The sequence below is a fragment of the Schistocerca nitens genome, chromosome 2 (genome assembly GCF_023898315.1).
Source record: "Schistocerca nitens isolate TAMUIC-IGC-003100 chromosome 2, iqSchNite1.1, whole genome shotgun sequence".
NCBI lineage: Eukaryota > Metazoa > Arthropoda > Insecta > Orthoptera > Acrididae > Schistocerca > Schistocerca nitens.
The window spans coordinates 477,975,401-477,994,327 of NC_064615.1; the positions used below are offsets into that span (position 1 = coordinate 477,975,401).

At 36.8% G+C, this 18,927-nt stretch overlaps 1 protein-coding gene across 1 annotated transcript in view; it reads right to left on the reverse strand.

Annotated features, from left to right (window-relative positions):
* Positions 1-18,927, reverse strand: part of LOC126234447 (sialin-like) — an 81,416-nt gene that overhangs the window by 18,094 nt on the left and 44,395 nt on the right. The window contains exons 5-6 of the mRNA XM_049943141.1: positions 16,557-16,777; positions 8,865-9,017 (exon numbers count right to left, since the gene is read on the reverse strand). Coding sequence (XP_049799098.1) covers positions 8,865-9,017; positions 16,557-16,777 — 374 coding nt within the window. The remainder of the gene's footprint in view (positions 1-8,864; positions 9,018-16,556; positions 16,778-18,927) is intronic.

Consider the following 18,927-nt stretch of genomic DNA (forward strand, 5'->3'; position numbering starts at 1 on the left):
GCACTGCTGTGACACCATCTTTCCCAGATGTAGTGGACGCAGTGAGGTCACCCTGTACCGCCATTACATCGCTCCAGGCCTTCAGTTGCTGACCAGTGGCATGTTATGAGACCTCATATACCTGGGTAATTGACAAAACCTCTTCAACGGTGGGAAGCGGGGGTGAGGGGAGGGGGGGTGCTAACTGGAAGACTCATTGCCAGACTTCCTTATCCAGGGCAGAGAGGATAAAATTTTGAACCATAATGCCTGTGTATGACTCTTTTGACTTGTCCGTGACAAAACAGCACTTGCAACTAAGGTCGTGGAGCGTTGTGACCCTGGCACAATAAGGTTTATGGGGCTAGTTCTGGCATTGGTAAAATTCAACACAAGCAGCTACAATGTGCAAGCAGCAGCTGTAATAGGAAGACAACCACAAACATTAGGTATCTCATTTTTGAAGTGCAACACTGGTGGAGCCTGTTGCATGATCATGATGAGATCTTTCTTTTGCTTCACCAATGTTTGAATCAGAGACTCCATGCCACAAAAAATGCAAAAAGCAACTACACAATGAAAAACATGTGGAGATACATGAGATACAACCCTGATTGTCCCACAGAAGAACACCACTCAATAACTGATACAAATTTTAAGTTTAGAAAACTTGTTATAATAGGTACACTAGCCAAGATGTGGCTCAAAATAACAGCCCAATAACACATATCCAAAGATAAACATGTAACTGAGTTAGAGCCGACTGGGATCATCTCTAAAAGCTGTCAGGCGGCCAGTAGAGTGGGCAGACAAGAAGCAGTGTGTGCATCCATGAGTGAAGGCTCTAATGGTTGCTAAACTTCTAGCTGCATCTCTAAATTCTGTGATGCATCTTACAACTGCACACCCAGATTTCGGTTGTGGATCTGTGTGGGTCACTACACACATTTAAGAAATTTGCAGCTGAAAATTTTTTGAATCCAATGAAGACGCAATGGTTACTGTACATGGATATTTTGCAGCCCTTCCAAAATTGTACTTTAGGATACAATATTATCACTGGAAAAGCACTGAACAAAGTACATTGAACTAAAACTGGATTACATAAAATTGTAAGTGCATTTACAACTCAGAAGACCTTGTTTACTGCTTGATAAGAACCATTCACTGTGACCTAGTATGAGGAAAGACAATGTCTTTCCATCAAGAAGAGTTCTTGATCAGAGAGTAGTCACATAAGCTAAGTACTAAAAACTAAAATTCAGGTATCCAATTTGCCTCATTTGTCATCTCACATTACAGGTGACACATATTTACCCATAGGCACTCTTACAGTGCTACAACCTGACTGCTGAGTATTTTTTATTCAAATGTTTTCCATAGGGAGGGGATCCTTGAGCAGTAAGTTCATGTCATCAGCAAATATTGCAGTTTTAGAAATATCCTTCAAAGGATCAAAATGAGTGAATCCAGTACCTATCAGCATCTGACCATACATGTTATGTATTCAGAGTTTAGCTGTGATGCAGCCTTTCAGTTCCATCCTCTGCTTTCTGTTATGAAGATAAGACTCCATCCATGAAAGGAGAAGGCCATTAGTGCCACAACACTTTAGTTGCCGCCAAGCAGAAGACTTATATTATGCAATTTCAGATAAACAAAAATTACTTGCTGATACAAGAAATAGTAAGAAAAGTTCTGGTAGAATGTAAATAATTTAGGAGTGACGAAGTGATCTTCTTTACTCCTGAATTACCTACTAGCACGAGAAATAGACATTAACTGTTATATGCTAAATGAACAACCAAATGCAAAATACTTCAGAATCCAGATAGGTACAAACTATATGCAGTCAACACCGCTATAATATCAATAAGAACCTTGGTTCAGCATGTTCTATCCTTTGAAGTATCTTTCACTGTCTTCATTTGAAGTCAGAAGTCATGGCTTTATTTTCATATCTTCATAAATTAAATAAAACATCTAAACAGTAAAATAAATGAATAATATTGTATAAATTAGAAATGCATATCATGCAGAGGTCTATTCAAGAATCTGGGAATTCTAAGTCACTTCTAAGAGCTTACATTTTTTAACAATATTTGTTGCCACTAATATAAAGGCATTTAAAATTACCTGTGATTTGTTTTATTACAACAATAAATTCCATGTAGTCTCCTCTTCTTGTCCAGGATTTAAAGTGAGGTTATGTATTCTGGTAAACAAACTTCAGCAAGTTCCCAAAAAGTATTAAACAACATACTAGGAGTGACAAAGAAGACCAACCACTGAACTAATTATTAACATGTACTGAAAGCTTCTATGTAACTGATTTTATTATACATAAACATGTTTTATATGAGTGAGAAGCTCTTGAACACTTATTATTCAGATTTTTAATTGGGTCCTTCATTAAGTTGGATTGAATTAGCGATATTGTGAAGGATTTTGAAAGTATTAAAGCTGAGAAAGTGCATTTTTGTTAATTTTCTGTTATTTTTAAAATGTTATGACTGAATATAACATTTAATGTTGTATGAGTTATAATAAATGACAATTCTAAAAAAACACATGTCTTTGTGTGTAAGTCCTAAAATAACATTAATATCCAAATAATTATTTTTAGTATTATGGTTCTAATTTAGTTAGTCAGCCTGTCTTCAACATCAGCTGAGGGAACTGAGATAATCCGCACATACCAACAATGGCTGTGTCTGAATGTCTAGTGAATAGCGAATAGTGTTCTATTCGTCTCATAACATACAATTTCTAATCATATGATTAGTGTACAGGAGACACATAAAAAAAATGGATAACACTACTTAGGCCTAATTGGTACAAAGAATTTTAACATTAATATAAACTTTTATTTTTCTTTCCTCCCTTTTGTGAAGGACAGCTACATTTACACACAAGACTATATGTAAATTTATCCTGCTCAAATGTTCATGAACTCCTAAACAGTGTAGTAGCAGCGTTTGACAAGTATATCATATAGCTTTGTTTTCAGTGTCTCTAGGTTCATACTCAGAACATTCTTTCCTTTTAGCTTGTTATGAATTTTCATTGCCATATACCGAGGAGACTGCGCATATAGGTTTAAGCGATGAGTGGGAAGCATAAAATTGTCTTTGTTTCCCGTGTTATACGCATGATTGAAACAGTTTTTCTCGAATAACTCTAAATTGCTATGTAGAAAGATGATAATATCATAGATGTATAAGGAGTGAACTGTTAATAACTGTTGTTTTTCAAATAGTGGGTGACATGATGTCCTTGGATGGGCAGTACACATGTTCCTTATTATTCTTTTCTGTAACTTTAGTATGCACTATATATTGCTTGAATTTCCCCAAAAAATAATACTGTACCTTACAACTGATTGAAAGTAGCTGTGGTATGCAATTTTCCTTGTATTCATGTCTGTTGCACCAGCTAATATTTGCATAGCAAATGCAAAGCTACATAATTTGTTTAACAGGTAGTCAACATGTTTATTCCAATTTCAATTTTTATCTAGGTTTAACCCTAAAAACTTCACAGAATCTACTTCTTTTATATCCTGATTTTTATGAGTTATTTTAATTTCTTGGGGCTTTGACTGTTTTGTTCTGAACTGGACCATGTGGGTTTTGGGGATGTTCAATCTTAATCCATTCAGTTAGAACCATGTTTCTAGTTTGTTCATTGTGTTTATTATGTAGAGAGGGATGTTTTCTGGCTCCTGGTTTTCAATTAATACAGATGTGTCATCTGCAAATAAAATCGATGGAGCATTTATATTGTTCGGTAAATCATTAACATAGATCTCAAGAGGACATCGTTATCAGGAGAAAGAAAACTGGCATTCTATGGATCGGAGCATGGAATGTCAGATCCCTTAATCGGGCAGGTAGGTTAGAAAATTTGAAAAGGGAAATGGATAGGTTAGTTAGATATAGTGGGAATTAGTGAAGTTCGGTGGCAGGAGGAACAAGACTTTTGGTCAGGTGATTACAGGGTTATAAATACAAAATCAAATAGGGGTAATGCAGGAGTAGGTTTAATAATGAATAAAAAAATAGGAGTGCGGGTTAGCTACTACAAACAGCATAGTGAACGCATTATTGTGGCCAAGATAGACACAAAGCCCATGCCTACTACAGTAGTACAAGTTTATATGAAAACTAGCTCTGCAGATGATGAAGAAATTGATGAAATGTGTGATGGGATAAAAGAAATTATTCAGGTAGTGAAGGGAGACGAAAATTTAATAGTCATCGGTGACTGGAATTCGAGAGTAGGAAAAGGGAGAGAAGGAAACATAGTAGGTGAATATGGATTGGGGGGAAGAAATGAAAGAGGAAGCCGCCTTGTAGAATTTTGCACAGAGCATAACTTAATCAAAGCTAACACTTGGTTCAAGAATCATAAAAGAAGGTTGTATACCTGGAAGAATCCTGGAGATACTAAAAGGTATCAGATAGATTATATAATGGTAAGACAGAGATTTAGGAACCAAGTTTTAAATTGTAAGACATTTCCAGGGGCAGATGTGGATTCTGACCACAATCTATTGGTTATGAACTGCAGATTGAAACTGAAGAAACTGGAAAAAGGTAGGAGTTTAAGGAGATGAGACCTGGATAAACAGAAAGAACCAGATGTTGTAGAGAGTTTCAGGGAGAGCATAAGGGAACAATTGACAGGAATGGGGGAAAGAAATACAGTAGAAGAAGAATGGGTAGCTCTGAGGGATGAAGTAGTGAAAGCAGCAGACGATCAAGTAGGTAAAAAGACGAGGGCTAATAGAAATCCTTGGGTAACAGAAGAAATATTGAATTTAATTGATGAAATGCAGAAAATATAAAAATGCAGTAAATGAAGCAGGCAAAAAGGAATACAAACGTCTCAAAAATGATATTGGCAGGAAGTGCAAAATGGCTAAGCAGGAATGGCTAGAGGACAAATGTAAGGATGTAGAGGCTTGTCTCACTAGGGGTAAGATAGATACTGCCTACAGGAAAATTAAAGAGACCTTTGGAGAGAAGAGAACCACTTCTATGAATATCAAGAGCTCAGATGGCAACCCAGTTGTAAGCAAAGAAGGGAAGGCAGAAAGGTGATAGGAGTATATAGAGGGTTTATACAAGGGCGATGTACTTGAGGACAATATTATGGAAATGGAAGAGGATGTAGATGTAGACGAAATGGGAGATAAGATACTGCGTGAAGAGTTTGACAGAGCACTGAAAGACCTGAGTCGAAACAAGGCCCCGGGAGTAGACAACATTCCATTAGAACTACTGATGGCCTTGGGAGTGCCAGTCATGACAAAACTCTACCATCTGGTGAGCAAGATGTACGAGACAGGCGAAATACCCTCAGACTTCAAGAAGAATATAATAATTCCAATCCCAAAGAAAGCAGGTGTTGACAGATGTGAAAATTACCGAACTATCAGTTTAATAAGTCACAGCTGCAAAATACTAACGCGAATTCTTTACAGACGAATGGAAAAATTGGTAGAAGCGGACCTCGGGGAGGATCAGTTTGCATTCCGTAGAAATGTTGGAACACGTGAGGCAATACTAACCTTACGACTTACCTTAGATGAAAGATTAAGAAAAGGCAAACCTACGTTTCTAGCATTTGTAGACTTGGAGAAAGCTTTTGACAATGTTGACTGGAATACTCTCTTTCAAATTCTGAAGGTGGCAGGGGTAAAATACAGGGAGTGAAAGGCTATTTACAATTTGTACAGAAACCAGATGGCAGTTATAAGAGTCGAGGGGTATGAAAGGGAAGCAGTGGTTGGGAAAGGAGTGAGACAGGGATGTAGCCTCTCCCCGATGTTATTCAATCTGTATATTGAGCAAGCAGTAAAGGAAACAAAAGAAAAATTCGGAGTAGGTATTAAAATTCATGGAGAAGAAGTAAAAACTTTGAGGTTTGCCGATGACATTGTGATTCTATCAGAGACAGCAAAGGACTTGGAAGAGCAGTTGAACGGAATGGACAGTGTCTTGAAAGGAGGATATAAGATGAACATCAACAAAAGCAAAACGAGGGTAATGGAATGTAGTCAAATTAAGTCGGGTGAAGCTGAGGGAATTAGATTAGGAAATGAGACACTTAAAGTAGTAAAGGAGTTTTGCTATTTAGGGAGTAAAATAACTGATGATGGTCAAAGTAGAGAGGATATAAAATGTAGACTGGCAATGGCAAGGAAAGCGCTTCTCAAGAAGAGAAAATTGTTAACATCAAGTATAGATTTAAGTGTCAGGAAGTCGTTTCTGAAAGTATTTGTATGGAGTGTAGCCATGTATGGAAGTGAAACATGGACGATAACTAGTTTGGACAAGAAGAGAATAGAAGCTTTTGAAATGTGGTGCTACAGAAGAATGCTGAAGATAAGGTGGGTAGATCATGTAACTAATGAGGAGGTATTGAATAGGATTGGGGAGAAGAGAAGTTTGTGGCACAACTTGACTAGAAGAAGAGATCGGTTGGTAGGACATGTTTTGAGGCATCAAGGGATCACAAATTTAGCACTTGAGGGCAGCGTGGAGGGTAAAAATCGTAGAGAGAGACCAAGAGATGAATACACTAAGCAGATTCAGAAGGATGTAGGTTGCAGTAGGTACTGGGAGATGAAGAAACTTGCACAGGATAGAGTAGCATGGAGAGCTGCATCAAACCAGTCTCAGGACTGAAGACCACAACAACAACAGAACAAAAACAAAATAGGTCCTAGAATCGAGCCTTGAGGGACACCTTGGGCTACTGTTGTCCATTTTGAATAGTAATTTGCTGCATTTGATGAGACAATCACTCTTTGTTTCCTATTTGATAAGTATGAAGTAAACCAATTTAGAACATTACCCTTGATTGCATACTTGTCAAGCTTATAGATGAGCAGTGCATGATTTACAGAGTCAAAGGCTTTCGTAAGATCACAAAAGATTCCTTCAACTTTATTATGGTTATCTAATGATGTGCTGATCTTGTCGATAAACTTGTTAATTGCATCAGTAGTACTTTTGCCACGCTGGAAACCAAATTGGTTTTCCGTAATAATATCATATTTCTCCATAAAATTTCGAATCTGATTAGCAGCAGCATTTTCAAAGATTTTTGATAGGACTGGAAGGAGGGAGAGGGGACGATAATTACCCATATCCTCTTTTGACCCTTTTTTGAGCAACGGTTTTACTTCTGCATACTTCAGCACCTCTGGGAAGCTTCCTTGTTCAAAGGATTGGTTTATTATTTTAGATAGTGCATATCCTATTATTTCACACACAAATTTAAGGACTTTTGCTGGTATTCCATCCCAACCTGTAGAATTTTTGTTTTTTAGTTTTAATATAATTTTTTCGACATCTATTGTTGAAACTGTTTTGAATTTTGTGAGGCATTCAGAATTATGGTTTAGTTCAAAGGGGCATACATTGTTCTCATAATCTGCAACATTAACCTCTGGTTTCACTACATTAATGAAGAACTCATTGAAGCATTCTGAAATTTGAGGCGGATTTACAATGATCTCATCTTCAAGCTTAATTGTACTAATTCCATGTCTAGAGGCTTTGATACCTAATTCATGTTTTACAACTGACCACACTGCCTTTGATTTATTCTCATGTTTTAAGATTAATTTATTATTTGTCATTAGTCTAGTACTGAATAGATCTTAATTATCTGCATATGTGACTAAAGTTAAAAACTCAGCAATTGTGAAAACTTAAAGTACACAAGGAAATAATGTTCTTGAATGAAATTTTCACTCTGCAGCGGTGTGTGCGCTGATATGAAACTTCCTGGCAGATTAAAACTGTGTGCCCGACCGAGACTTGAACTCGGGACCTTTGCCTTTCGCGGGCAAGTGCTCTACCATCTGAGCTACCGAAGTACGACTCATGCCCGGTGCTCACAGCTTTACTTCTGCCAGTATCTCATCTCCTACCTTCCAAACGTTACAGAAGCTCTCCAGCGAACCTTGCAGAACTAGCACTCCTGAAAGAAAGGATACTTCGGAGACATGGCTTAGCCACAGCCTGGGGGCACACAGTTTTAATCTGCCAGGAAGTTTCATATCAGCGCATACACCGCTGCAGAGTGAAAATTTCATTCTGGAAACATCCCCCAGGCTGTGGCTAAGCCATGTCTCCACAGTATCCTTTATTTCGGGAGTGCTAATTCTGCAAGGTTCGCAGGAGAGCTTCTGTAAAGTTTGGAAGGTAGGAGATGAGATACTGGCAGAAGTAAAGCTGTGTGCACCGGGCGTGAGTCGTGCTTTGGTAGCTCAGATGGTAGAGCACTTGCCCTGAAAGGCAAAGGTCCCGAGTTCGAGTCTCGGTCGGGCACACAGTTTTAATCTGCCAGGAAGTTTTATATCAGCGCACACACCACTGCAGAGTGAAAATTTTATTCTGGAAACATCCCCCAGGCTGTGGCTAAGCCATGTCTCCGCAGTATCCTTTCTTTCGGGAGTGATAGTTCTGCAAGGTTTGCAGGAGTGCTTCTGTAAAGTTTGGAAGGTAGGAGACGAGATACTGGCAGAAGTAAAGCTGTGAGCACCGGGCATGAGTCGTGCTTCGGTAGCTCACATGGTAGAGCACTTGCCCGCGAAAGGCAAAGGTCCCGAGTTCGAGTCTCTGTCGGGCACACAGTTTTAATCTGCCAGGAAGTTTCAAATAATGCTCTTAATGATGTTGAAGAGTACCCTTGGATTCACAAAAGTGTTCATTTTATGGTTTGCAGTGTGCATTTTATAAGAAGTGGCAATGAAATATTCTATGTAAAGGTATGAAAACCTCTGTATATGTATGTATATTTTCCAGTAGTATTTTATTCATTTATTTTTTGAAGCAATGGATGTTTGCAGTAAATGAATCCCTTACCTGTGCAATGTCGAAATGCAGAACTGTTTTCAGATATGTTGGCATTTCACTGAGTAATGTGAACATTGTCCATGCTGTTCCAGTATGAAATATAATTGCTGTCCAAACAGGAACTGATGTTAACAATTGTAACCAGGGCACTGGTGGTGCAACCTGAAAGAATTTAAGAATATTAGCATTTGGAGAAATACAAAGTATGTCAGAGTCCACTCTCATGTGTCAAATATAAATGACCTGCAACTAATTTTTTCTTTACAATGTCAGATGCATTGTATTAATTAATGTTGCTATTTACTTTAGTGAAGCCCAGTACAATGTTTACAACTGATTCCAAAAGAACATCAAACATACCTGACTAAGGCAATATAGGTGCACCCCCAAAAATATTATAATTTTATGTTATGAATGGAACACACACAACACTGGTCTAATTTTCTGCAATATTTATTATTTGTTACACAAATTGGTTTTTGGCTGTTGTGCCATCATCAGGTACAAAGATAAGTATGTGGTGCACTGAAATTTTTCTGAATCAAAGATTTTAAACTAGTACTTATATGAAGTAAATCCATTTCCAGCGATGAAAAAACATTAATTGTAGAATTAGGAATAAATCAAGAGGGAATATTTTAGTGTAAATGTGATGTAAGGTTATTTAACTAAGATAAAATATGTGACACATTAACTAATGAACTATAGACAAATAAAAACAGTTGTACATAGAAGGACAAAATTTAACAGTAAACTTTGGTGACATATGGCTGAATGAAATAACCTTATCTTTAGTAGATCCTAAATTACAAACAGATAAGATATAATAGTGGTATTAAGCGGGTGATTGAAGCAGCAGTGTTTATACAAAGTAAAATTTTTTAACACAATGAGGGAGATTATAATAACTGAAATGAAGGAAATTGGGCATGTGAGTAAGAGGGGTAATGTACAATATGGCATGAATTGGATTGTGAGTAGTATCAGAAGTTATAAGTGGTGAGTGAGGGAACTGTGTCTGTTCATTCAGTATTGAGCTTGGGTTGATGGACATGTCTTTATTAACTCCCATTCAAGATAGTTCATGTTCCTTCTTTAATGGATATGATGTAAAACTTCATGTTTCACCTAGTAACTGTGGCCTTCTTTAAGCAGATGGTCTGCAAAAGTAGTCTCCTTTTTTAAGCTCCCATCTTCTTTGGCATTCCTTCAGATGATACATATTGCCTTGCCCAACTGACCTACATAGGTTGTACCACAGTTACAAGTAATTTTATTTATTCCAGTCTTTTCCAAAGCTGGAATTCTGTCTTTACAACTGGGCAAGACATGTTCTGTTGTGTTGTGCACATAAAATGATGTATTTATGTTCCTGGATTTAAGCTTTCTGTCTACATCCAGTGAGACTTTTCCTGAGTATGGAATTGTTCACCTTTTATTGCATTCTTGAGCTGGTGGGTCAATGACAAGGTAAAGAAGAGAGTACACCAGTTGTTTATGCTTTTTGTGCTTTATGGAATCCACTAAGGTAGGAGGATAACCACTATCTGATGCTCTTTCACAAGTGTTGTGTGTGTTTCATTCATAATTTATAAAATATTCTACCAAGAACTGACAGAATGGTCAGTCAGTGGCAATTATCATTTTTATTTTAGACAGCTACTTAAAAATTCTTCACAACCTCTCCGTACTCACAATGTGGTATGCACTATGCATAAGTAGTACAATTATAGAGCTTCCACTATAACATCATGTGCAAATTCCTACGAATGTATTGTTACCAGATGTACACATTTCTTTTAGCATTACATTCAAGATGTGCATCTTTTAAAACCCTCTGTGATTTTGCACATATAGTCAGTCTTCATTGTTTTTGTCACTCCTTTCCTACTCACTATATCACACTTTAGGTAGTAAATTTTGGTTGAAGGGTGATGCTATAATCATAGCTAATAGGGAAAACACCCATGAAAGTCATGTGAAAAATGCTGTATTTTGGAGCAAAATCTTTAAGACCTCACATAAACATTAATATAAATATGACTGATGAACTTCAGTGCTCACAGATATTTAAAACCAATTTACTTGTATATCTGAAAAGAATCTTTCACTCTTCAGAAATGTGTGTACTGATGTGAAGGTTCCAGATACACTACGACTGTCTGTCAATAGATGATTCACATACAGAATTTTGCCTCTTGTTGCTAATATCTATTATTAAATGAGTAACACTGGCATTACCCATGAACAGAGTCCAATTTTTATGCAATAACTTGTTATTTTCCTTTGCTCTTGTGTACATGACAAGCATAAATGTTTAAGATTTTTGTTGCCAGAGTTAATATATTTCATTCTATCATTATATATTTTTATGTATTTGACTATAATTACTTGTTTTTTACTTTTTTTACTTTACACGTCATAAAATTACATATTATTGCTTTTTTATCCATCTCCATATTTCCCCAACCATCAGTAACTGCTTCCTTACAAAAATATTCAAATCAGACCTGCCATAAAAGTTGAAGACAGTAAGAAGAATTATCTCTAAAAATCAAGTTCTAGACGCAATAAAATATGGTTAGTTGCAGTTTGAATTGGATTTTGAAGGACATACAGAGGTTGGACAAAAATATGGAAACATCATGAGAGATGCATGCTTGAACGTAAATGCAGATGTTAATAAAGCCTGTAGGTTGAACAACATCTTTTCAATGTCCTCAGTATTCCATGTCATCATGATTGGAACAGTATCCTAAGTAAACTTCCTGGAAGATTAAAACTGTGTGCCCGACCGAGACTCGAACTCGGGACCTTTGCCTTTCGTGGGCAAGTGCTCTACCATCTGAGCTATCAAAGCATGACTCACACCCGGTACTCACAGCTTTACTTCTGCCAGTATCTCGTCTGGCATCTCGTTCTGCAAGGTTCGCAGGAGAGCTTCTGTAAAGTTTGGAAGGTAGGAGACGAGATACTGGCAGAAGTAAAGCTGTGAGTACCGGGCATGAGTCGTGCTTCAGTAGCTCAGATGGTAGAGCACTTGCCCACGAAAGGCAAAGGTCCCGAGTTCGAGTCTCGGTCGGGCACACAGTTTTAATCAGCCAGGAAGTTTCATATCAGCACACACTCCGCTGCAGAGTGAAAATCTCATTTCAGTATCCTAAGTAGTTTTGAATGCATTATGACATAGTTAAGTGAATTCAAACATGGGAAAATTGTTGGTGCTTGAGTGGTGGGTACTCTCATAACCAAGAGAGGTGAAGTGTTTGGTCTTTCAAGAAGAATCATATTAAAGATTTATGTACTGCATACAGGGAAAGTGGAGAAACATCATCAACTTAGTCACAATGCAGATAAAAGTGTGGTGTTGAGAGATTATGACAGATGATCATTGAAGAGGATTGTGATGAAAAGTAAGAGAACAGCTGCAAAAGTCATTGTAGGAGTGATTGTCACATTTGCAAACCTTATCAGCGCCAAAACAATGTGAAGAGAGCACTGTGAGCAGGGAACTGCAGTGTGACCTGGAATTCCAAACCCACTCATCACTGAAGCAAATACCCATAAAGGAAAACTTGGTGTCACAGCAATAAAACCTGTACTATGGAGCAATGGAAGAAAGTCATTTGATCGGATGAATCTAGTTTTATACTGTTTACAACTTCTGGTCATGTTTATGTCCCAAGATTGAAATACAATGGGGGTTCATTGATGATTTGGGCAGCCATATTTTGGTATTCCATAGGCCCCATGCTTACTTTGCAAGGTCAAAATACCGCCAAGGATTATGTCACTATTTTGGCTGCTGATGTTCATCTCATGATACAGTGTTTGTTTACCAGTGGTGATGCCGTGTTTCCAAGAAAACACAATCCCTGTTCACACAGCTCACATAATCAAAGACTGATTTTTTGAGCATGAGAATGAAGCATTGCATCTCGCCTGGCCACGGCAGGCACCAGATCCCAATTTTAGTCAGCCTTTGTGGTCTGCTTTGGAGAGAAGAGTGCATGATGACTATCCATCTCAATCCTCATTATCTGAATGTGGCACTGTTTTAAAGGAAGAATGGTATAAGACTCCCTAGACAACCATTCAGGATCTGTATTTATCCATTCTGAGATGACTGGAAGCTGTTTAAAATGCCAACAGGTTTCCTACACCAAATTAGGCATGGTAATGTGTTGTGGTTTTTGTTGTTTCCATATTTTTGTACAACTCTTTTACTTCTGCTTAATTTTCTATTATTCAGTATTTGAGTTTTTCAAAGCAAAGTAGATACAATAACAAAGCTGTGTCTACCTTTGTAGACATGTGTAGTAAAGGGCTTTTTGAACTGCTGAGATTGGTCATGGTGCAAGAAAGACTACCAGCCCAAAGATACCCACCTGCTAGTGGCAGTGTGTGCTAGTGTGTGTGGCAAGAAAAGGCAGCCAAATGGTACTTATTAAGGATTTGTAACTGTTTGTGCTCATGATGTCTTCTCTTGCATCAAACCTATCATCTAAATTAAGATCTTTGGTTACAATGGATGATGCTTTCATTGCTGATGGATAGAGTGTTCTATATTAAGTGTGCAATATGCAGATCAGGTGCTCTGTGAAGTCCCAACTTCACCACGTACACATAGTGACGCACATACAAAGAACAGGCCAATACACTCGCCTAAAAAGCAAGAGTTATTGATGCTGATGCAAAAGACTCAAAACTCCAGAAAAGAATTTTTACAACGTGTATTCCACTATGGTTGCTGCAAACATTCCATGGTACCAAGTTCAAGTGCCTGAATATTGTTTATTCTGTAAAAGTACAGTGACTCAACATTAAGAAAAAAACTATTTATATTTTTGATATCACAATGCTCTGAAAAGTGTTTAGTGCTATATAAGTTACTACCACATATGCATAGCTATTGACCCAACAATGTATATATGTAGATATTTCATTGATTGTCTCATTGTTGGCAAACTCTATAAAGATGAACACTCAGAGCCATTACTGATTTTCTTCAGAGTGCTGAAATGGACAAATCAGCAGTAGCTCATTTTGTGAATGACAGTCTTCAAGTGCTGTGGCCTGTGGGAATTCAAGAAGAAAAAGTTCTCATTATATAATCAGGTACTGTGGCTTACATGCTTAAGACCACAACTGCCCTACATGTATTTCCACATTTAATCCATGCACCTGTCTGAGCCATGCACTGCAACATAATTGGTGAAAAAGTGCATGGCAGCTATCCATAAGTAAATAAAATAATTTCATACATCAATAAAGTTTTTCTTAAAGCCCCACATTGTGAGTCACTGTATAGAGAACTGTAGCCAAACTCATGATTTCCACCTGTCCTGATGAAGTTGGGCACATGGATTGAAGCTACTGGTTTTTATAATGAACATTTTCAATCCCTGAAAATGGTGATTCATTCATTTTTGAGAGAATATTTTCAGCAGGAGATGCACAATATGTTGTCACTGATGCGAAAATAAAAAATTCTCTGGTATACATCCATAGCATCTTCAGCTTCCTTGCGAGTAGCATTAAAGAATTAGAATCTAATGAGTTGCCTTCACAAAAATAGTTAGTGATAATTGAGAATTATCAAATGCAAGCTAATTGACAGTAGACGTGACACTGGGCAAAGGGTAGTGAATAGGTTTGACACTGATTTGACAAGAAATCCAGATTAGTCTATTTTTGTCGGTATCTGCAGTGTCCTCAATTGGGGTGAAGAAGATACTCCAGCAGACATCTCTCCGGGAACATTTCCTCTCCTAAAATTTGCACCATCAGCATCCTACAAAAACATTCTTCCTTGCAATCAATTTCAGAATGAAATGTGATATGAGGTACCACAATAATTTAAGGGAAGATGGTTATTTTAGTAAACAGATGTGACTGCAAACAATTTTTTATTAGTGCATTACAGACTTTCAAAATAAAATAATTAAGTACTTGTTATTTAAAATGTACCTTCTTAATGTACTTTTCATCTTTATGTGACACATTAGTGCATATTAAGATAATACAGTAGGCTATGGTATAATTCATAAGTTGATTTCAGTTGAAATTATTGTTTAGCCTTAAATACTGAATAAAATGATTTTGTGAGATTGCATATCTTCTTACATATTTCACTGGTTTTGCACAACTTAAGTATGTACATGTTCTGTGTGTTGATCCCCTCTTTCCTGTCCTGTCGCCATCATCCAGCTAATGCTGGGTTGGAGAGAGTAAGGTTCCCCAATTTTGGGAAGAACCAACCAGCCCAGTAATTACCTAGGTAGGTGTGGAAAACTGCCTAAAACCACATACAACTTGGCTGACACATAGGCCTCTGTCATTTATCTGGGAGGCAGATTCAATCCAGGACCAGCACATCTCCTCACGTCTTGGAAATGGACCCTTTAATGTGTTCAATTATCTGGGAGCAGCTGCATGTTAATATTACAGAAAAATCAAGGTTTTACACATGACTTGCATTCACAACTTTAATTCTGCCAGTAGTGTATCCCTCCCCTACTTAACAAACTTCATAGCCCTTCTGCACAGTCTGAATGACTAGCACTCCTGGGAGAAAGATTATCATGCATTTGTTCATTTCTTTCGGCAGTCGACTTGACTGAATTGAGTGGTTGTACTTTCCTATGTAGCACATGCATCCGCATCATCATATCTTATTCATTTCTGTCTGGCACATAGATAGCTAACACATACCTATGAGAAAGGTCGTGGACATTCTAGTGGTCTCGATACATTATTCTGTCTGGCATTTGTTAGAGAAAAGTCATGTATATTCTAATGTTTTCTTGTACAGAGAACCTTCAATATGTAGAATTATAAATATGGATTATTCACCAAATAGGAAGCTAGTTTACATTCAGAAGCAGAAATATTAAGACTGAAGAATGAATAAGTAAAAAGTCCTAGTTGCAGCAAGTGCAAGTGTCAAGATTAGTCAAGAGTTAGAGTGATCAGTTCATTATGGTAAAAGTAAAGGTAGCCCAAGATATCTTTTGTACTCCCTCCTTGAAGTTTTTCTCTATCCACCACTGCTGTACTGATGCAGATAGCTGAGCTACATCTCATAAAAATAATAAAGCTAATATCACAGAAAGCCCGTCTTTAATTAAGTAGGTCTTACTAGAGAGAGAGAGTTCAAGTGGCTTGTGGCAGGAGGATGTTATGACAAGTTAGGAATTTTGTGTTCTATTTACAAATGTGGATAGTGAGAGAGTTGTGTGAAGTTACAAGATGAGTAGTCCCATGTGTAACTTAACTGAAAGTACCTATAGATTATTACCTCATGGTGGTAATAAATCCCTGAAATAAGTCTAAAGAATCACAATAAATTGCCAGTAGTGAATCATTCATTACTTTTATTGCTTTCAAGGTAGAGACTTGGGAATGATAATCTTAATGCAAGGTAGCTTTCCAAACAGTATGCAAGATTTACTCATTCCTAAGCACATTTATCTTTTGAAAATGGTTTATTGAGATTTCTGCATGTTATTTTTTTATACCAAGTGTATACACATTAAGAATTAAGTTTCACTTGTTTTTCTAGAAAGAAAAAGAAGCTTCCACACTAACAAAAAGTATTCTTTCAACTGATAAGCTCTGTTTCCTTCTGAAGTTCTGAATTGCCATTTTGTTTAGGTGAGAAATTAAATTATATTCAACCAGTTTATCTTTATTACACACCTTCTTTGCATTAAGTTCCTCACCAAGACTGCTAAGAATATATTCTTTTTCCTCCTCAGAAATACGTGGATGTTTATCAGGAGAATCATAAATGAGGAAAATCCATGGTATGAACCATACAACAGCTAAAGCACCAAAGAAGTAGAACACCAGTGGCCATCCACCAGCAGCAGCTAAGATACCAGACAATCCCATGGAAAGCACACTGCCTAAATTGAGTGCTGTAACACAGAAAAAACTCAAAATAGTTTTAAGTTAATTAATTCATATGGAAGGAAGATATCTGAGAAAGCAACGGTTATAACTTAATGAACAAATGAAACAGCATGACATATACAAGTTCTATAAAGGAAACCACCAGTTTCTTCTCTTTTTTCTGACAGTTCTCTTAAATGCAGAGAATAAAAATTGTAATAACTTAATGAGTTTCTACAAGTTTCAAATGACTGGCAAAAATCAGTAATCACAAATTATACAGGGTGTCCCAGGGGGAATGGCCAGTATTCAAGGATATGAGAGGAACAATCATCTGAAGCAAAAAATTTCATATGGATATATACACTATTTGGGATGGTTTCCAAAATAGAACACATTTAGTGTACATTGTTATTTATTGTCATTATCATTCAACACACAGTCAGGTTTAAACATGTGTACTTGTAGAACAGTTAGTAAACATTACAAGATGTGTTTTACAAAGTACCAATTGTAAAATATGTGTTTTTAATACATTCATCTCTAAGCATTATTATAAATGTCACATTACAGGTGTTGTACAGTTCACAATACATGTTTGAATATCCCGCTGTCCGCTTCAAATCATTTGTGCCATCTTGGGAGAACATGTTGCGTTGCTTGTCTCAGTGTCTCTGCATGTTCCCCAATGAAGGCAGCAGTGTCCATGTTGCGACCAAGCTGTTCATCTCATGCATTCACCTTTTATTTGTACACCTCAGACTTCATCCAACCCCACAAACAAAAATCTAATAGCATAAGGTCTGGTAATCTTGGTGGCCACTTAATTGCACTACCGAGACCATTCCAATGATTATGGTAATTGCAGTTGATTCACTTAAGATACTTATTATAATAAATGTAAAAGGCACTAATAAAGAGACATATTCAGTTCATAAGAAACAAACTCATTAACTTACCCTGTAAATTTGTCACAAAGAAATAACAGTCTGTAGTATAATCTCTGCCTTCCCTCCAAATCATAGATCAAGGGTGCTGGCTTTTGAAAAATCACAGCTCACAAACATTGAAAACTAATCCTTCTAAAAATCCAGTTTCAGGTATTTTTGAATAAGCAGCGACTGATAAAGATAAGTAAACTATAGTTTTTTTTTCAGACTAATTGATTAATACAAAAAGTAATCCACAATCCACAGAGAATTGTTTTATTTTTCAAATATTTGTAGACTTTCTATTTCTCATTCACGAAGAATGTAATCCTATGAACAGTGGACCGTTTGATGAAAATGTTTGTGTCAGTGTCAAGATCCAAGTTTTTTGGTTCTTGTTATGGACATGCATCAAAGCATTGTCATTTAATTTCTCTTGTGTCATGGTGTTGCAGAGGTAATTTTTAATCTTCTAAGGGTAAAGAAAGAATGTTCTGATGTACATGTAGAAATTGCTGTATTTAAAGTGATCGTCATAAGTTTTGTCACCTCTGGATTCAATTCTCTGATGTTCATATATGAGGAAAGGAGTCAAACTAAGTCTTCCATAGTTCCACTGAAATAATTTTTAAACACATTTTATATCATATTTCTGTGCAAAGTTTAAGTTTCTGGGTCAAAGTCATCCTTATAAAATTCTATTACATTACTGAAATCTTTAGTTTTGGACAGAAGAAATGTTTATATTTGTTTGAATGAACTGATAGCAGCTTTAGAAAGTCATTCCTTGAAACACTGAATGACACTACCTAAAATCTCAAAATAAATCCTCTGGTAACAATCACAGGGGCTGGCAAAAGCATAGAGTAGAGTGTCGTTATCAAGTTTTCAAGAAATCTTCTGAACTTTAGGAAGTTTTAGACCTTTGACATCAAATTCTTTGATCAATTCCAAGCAAGGGCTCAATATTTCAGCAAAACTTTCATCAGTTTGAGGTAACTTCACAACATCTTGGACACTATTTATATTGTATGTGGTGTTTTGGAGTTGTAGAAAGAAGTTTTTAAGAAAATCATTCAATATTTCAGCTGGCTCTAAAATTTTAATATGGAGTGTAGTGACAATGATAAATTCAAAACAACACAAAAAATTGAAGAACCCAGGAATTTATTCTGGAGCATCACCTGACAGGGCAAAAAGGCCAAGGAGCTACAGAATGCATAATGCTCAATGCAGAGACTCAAATA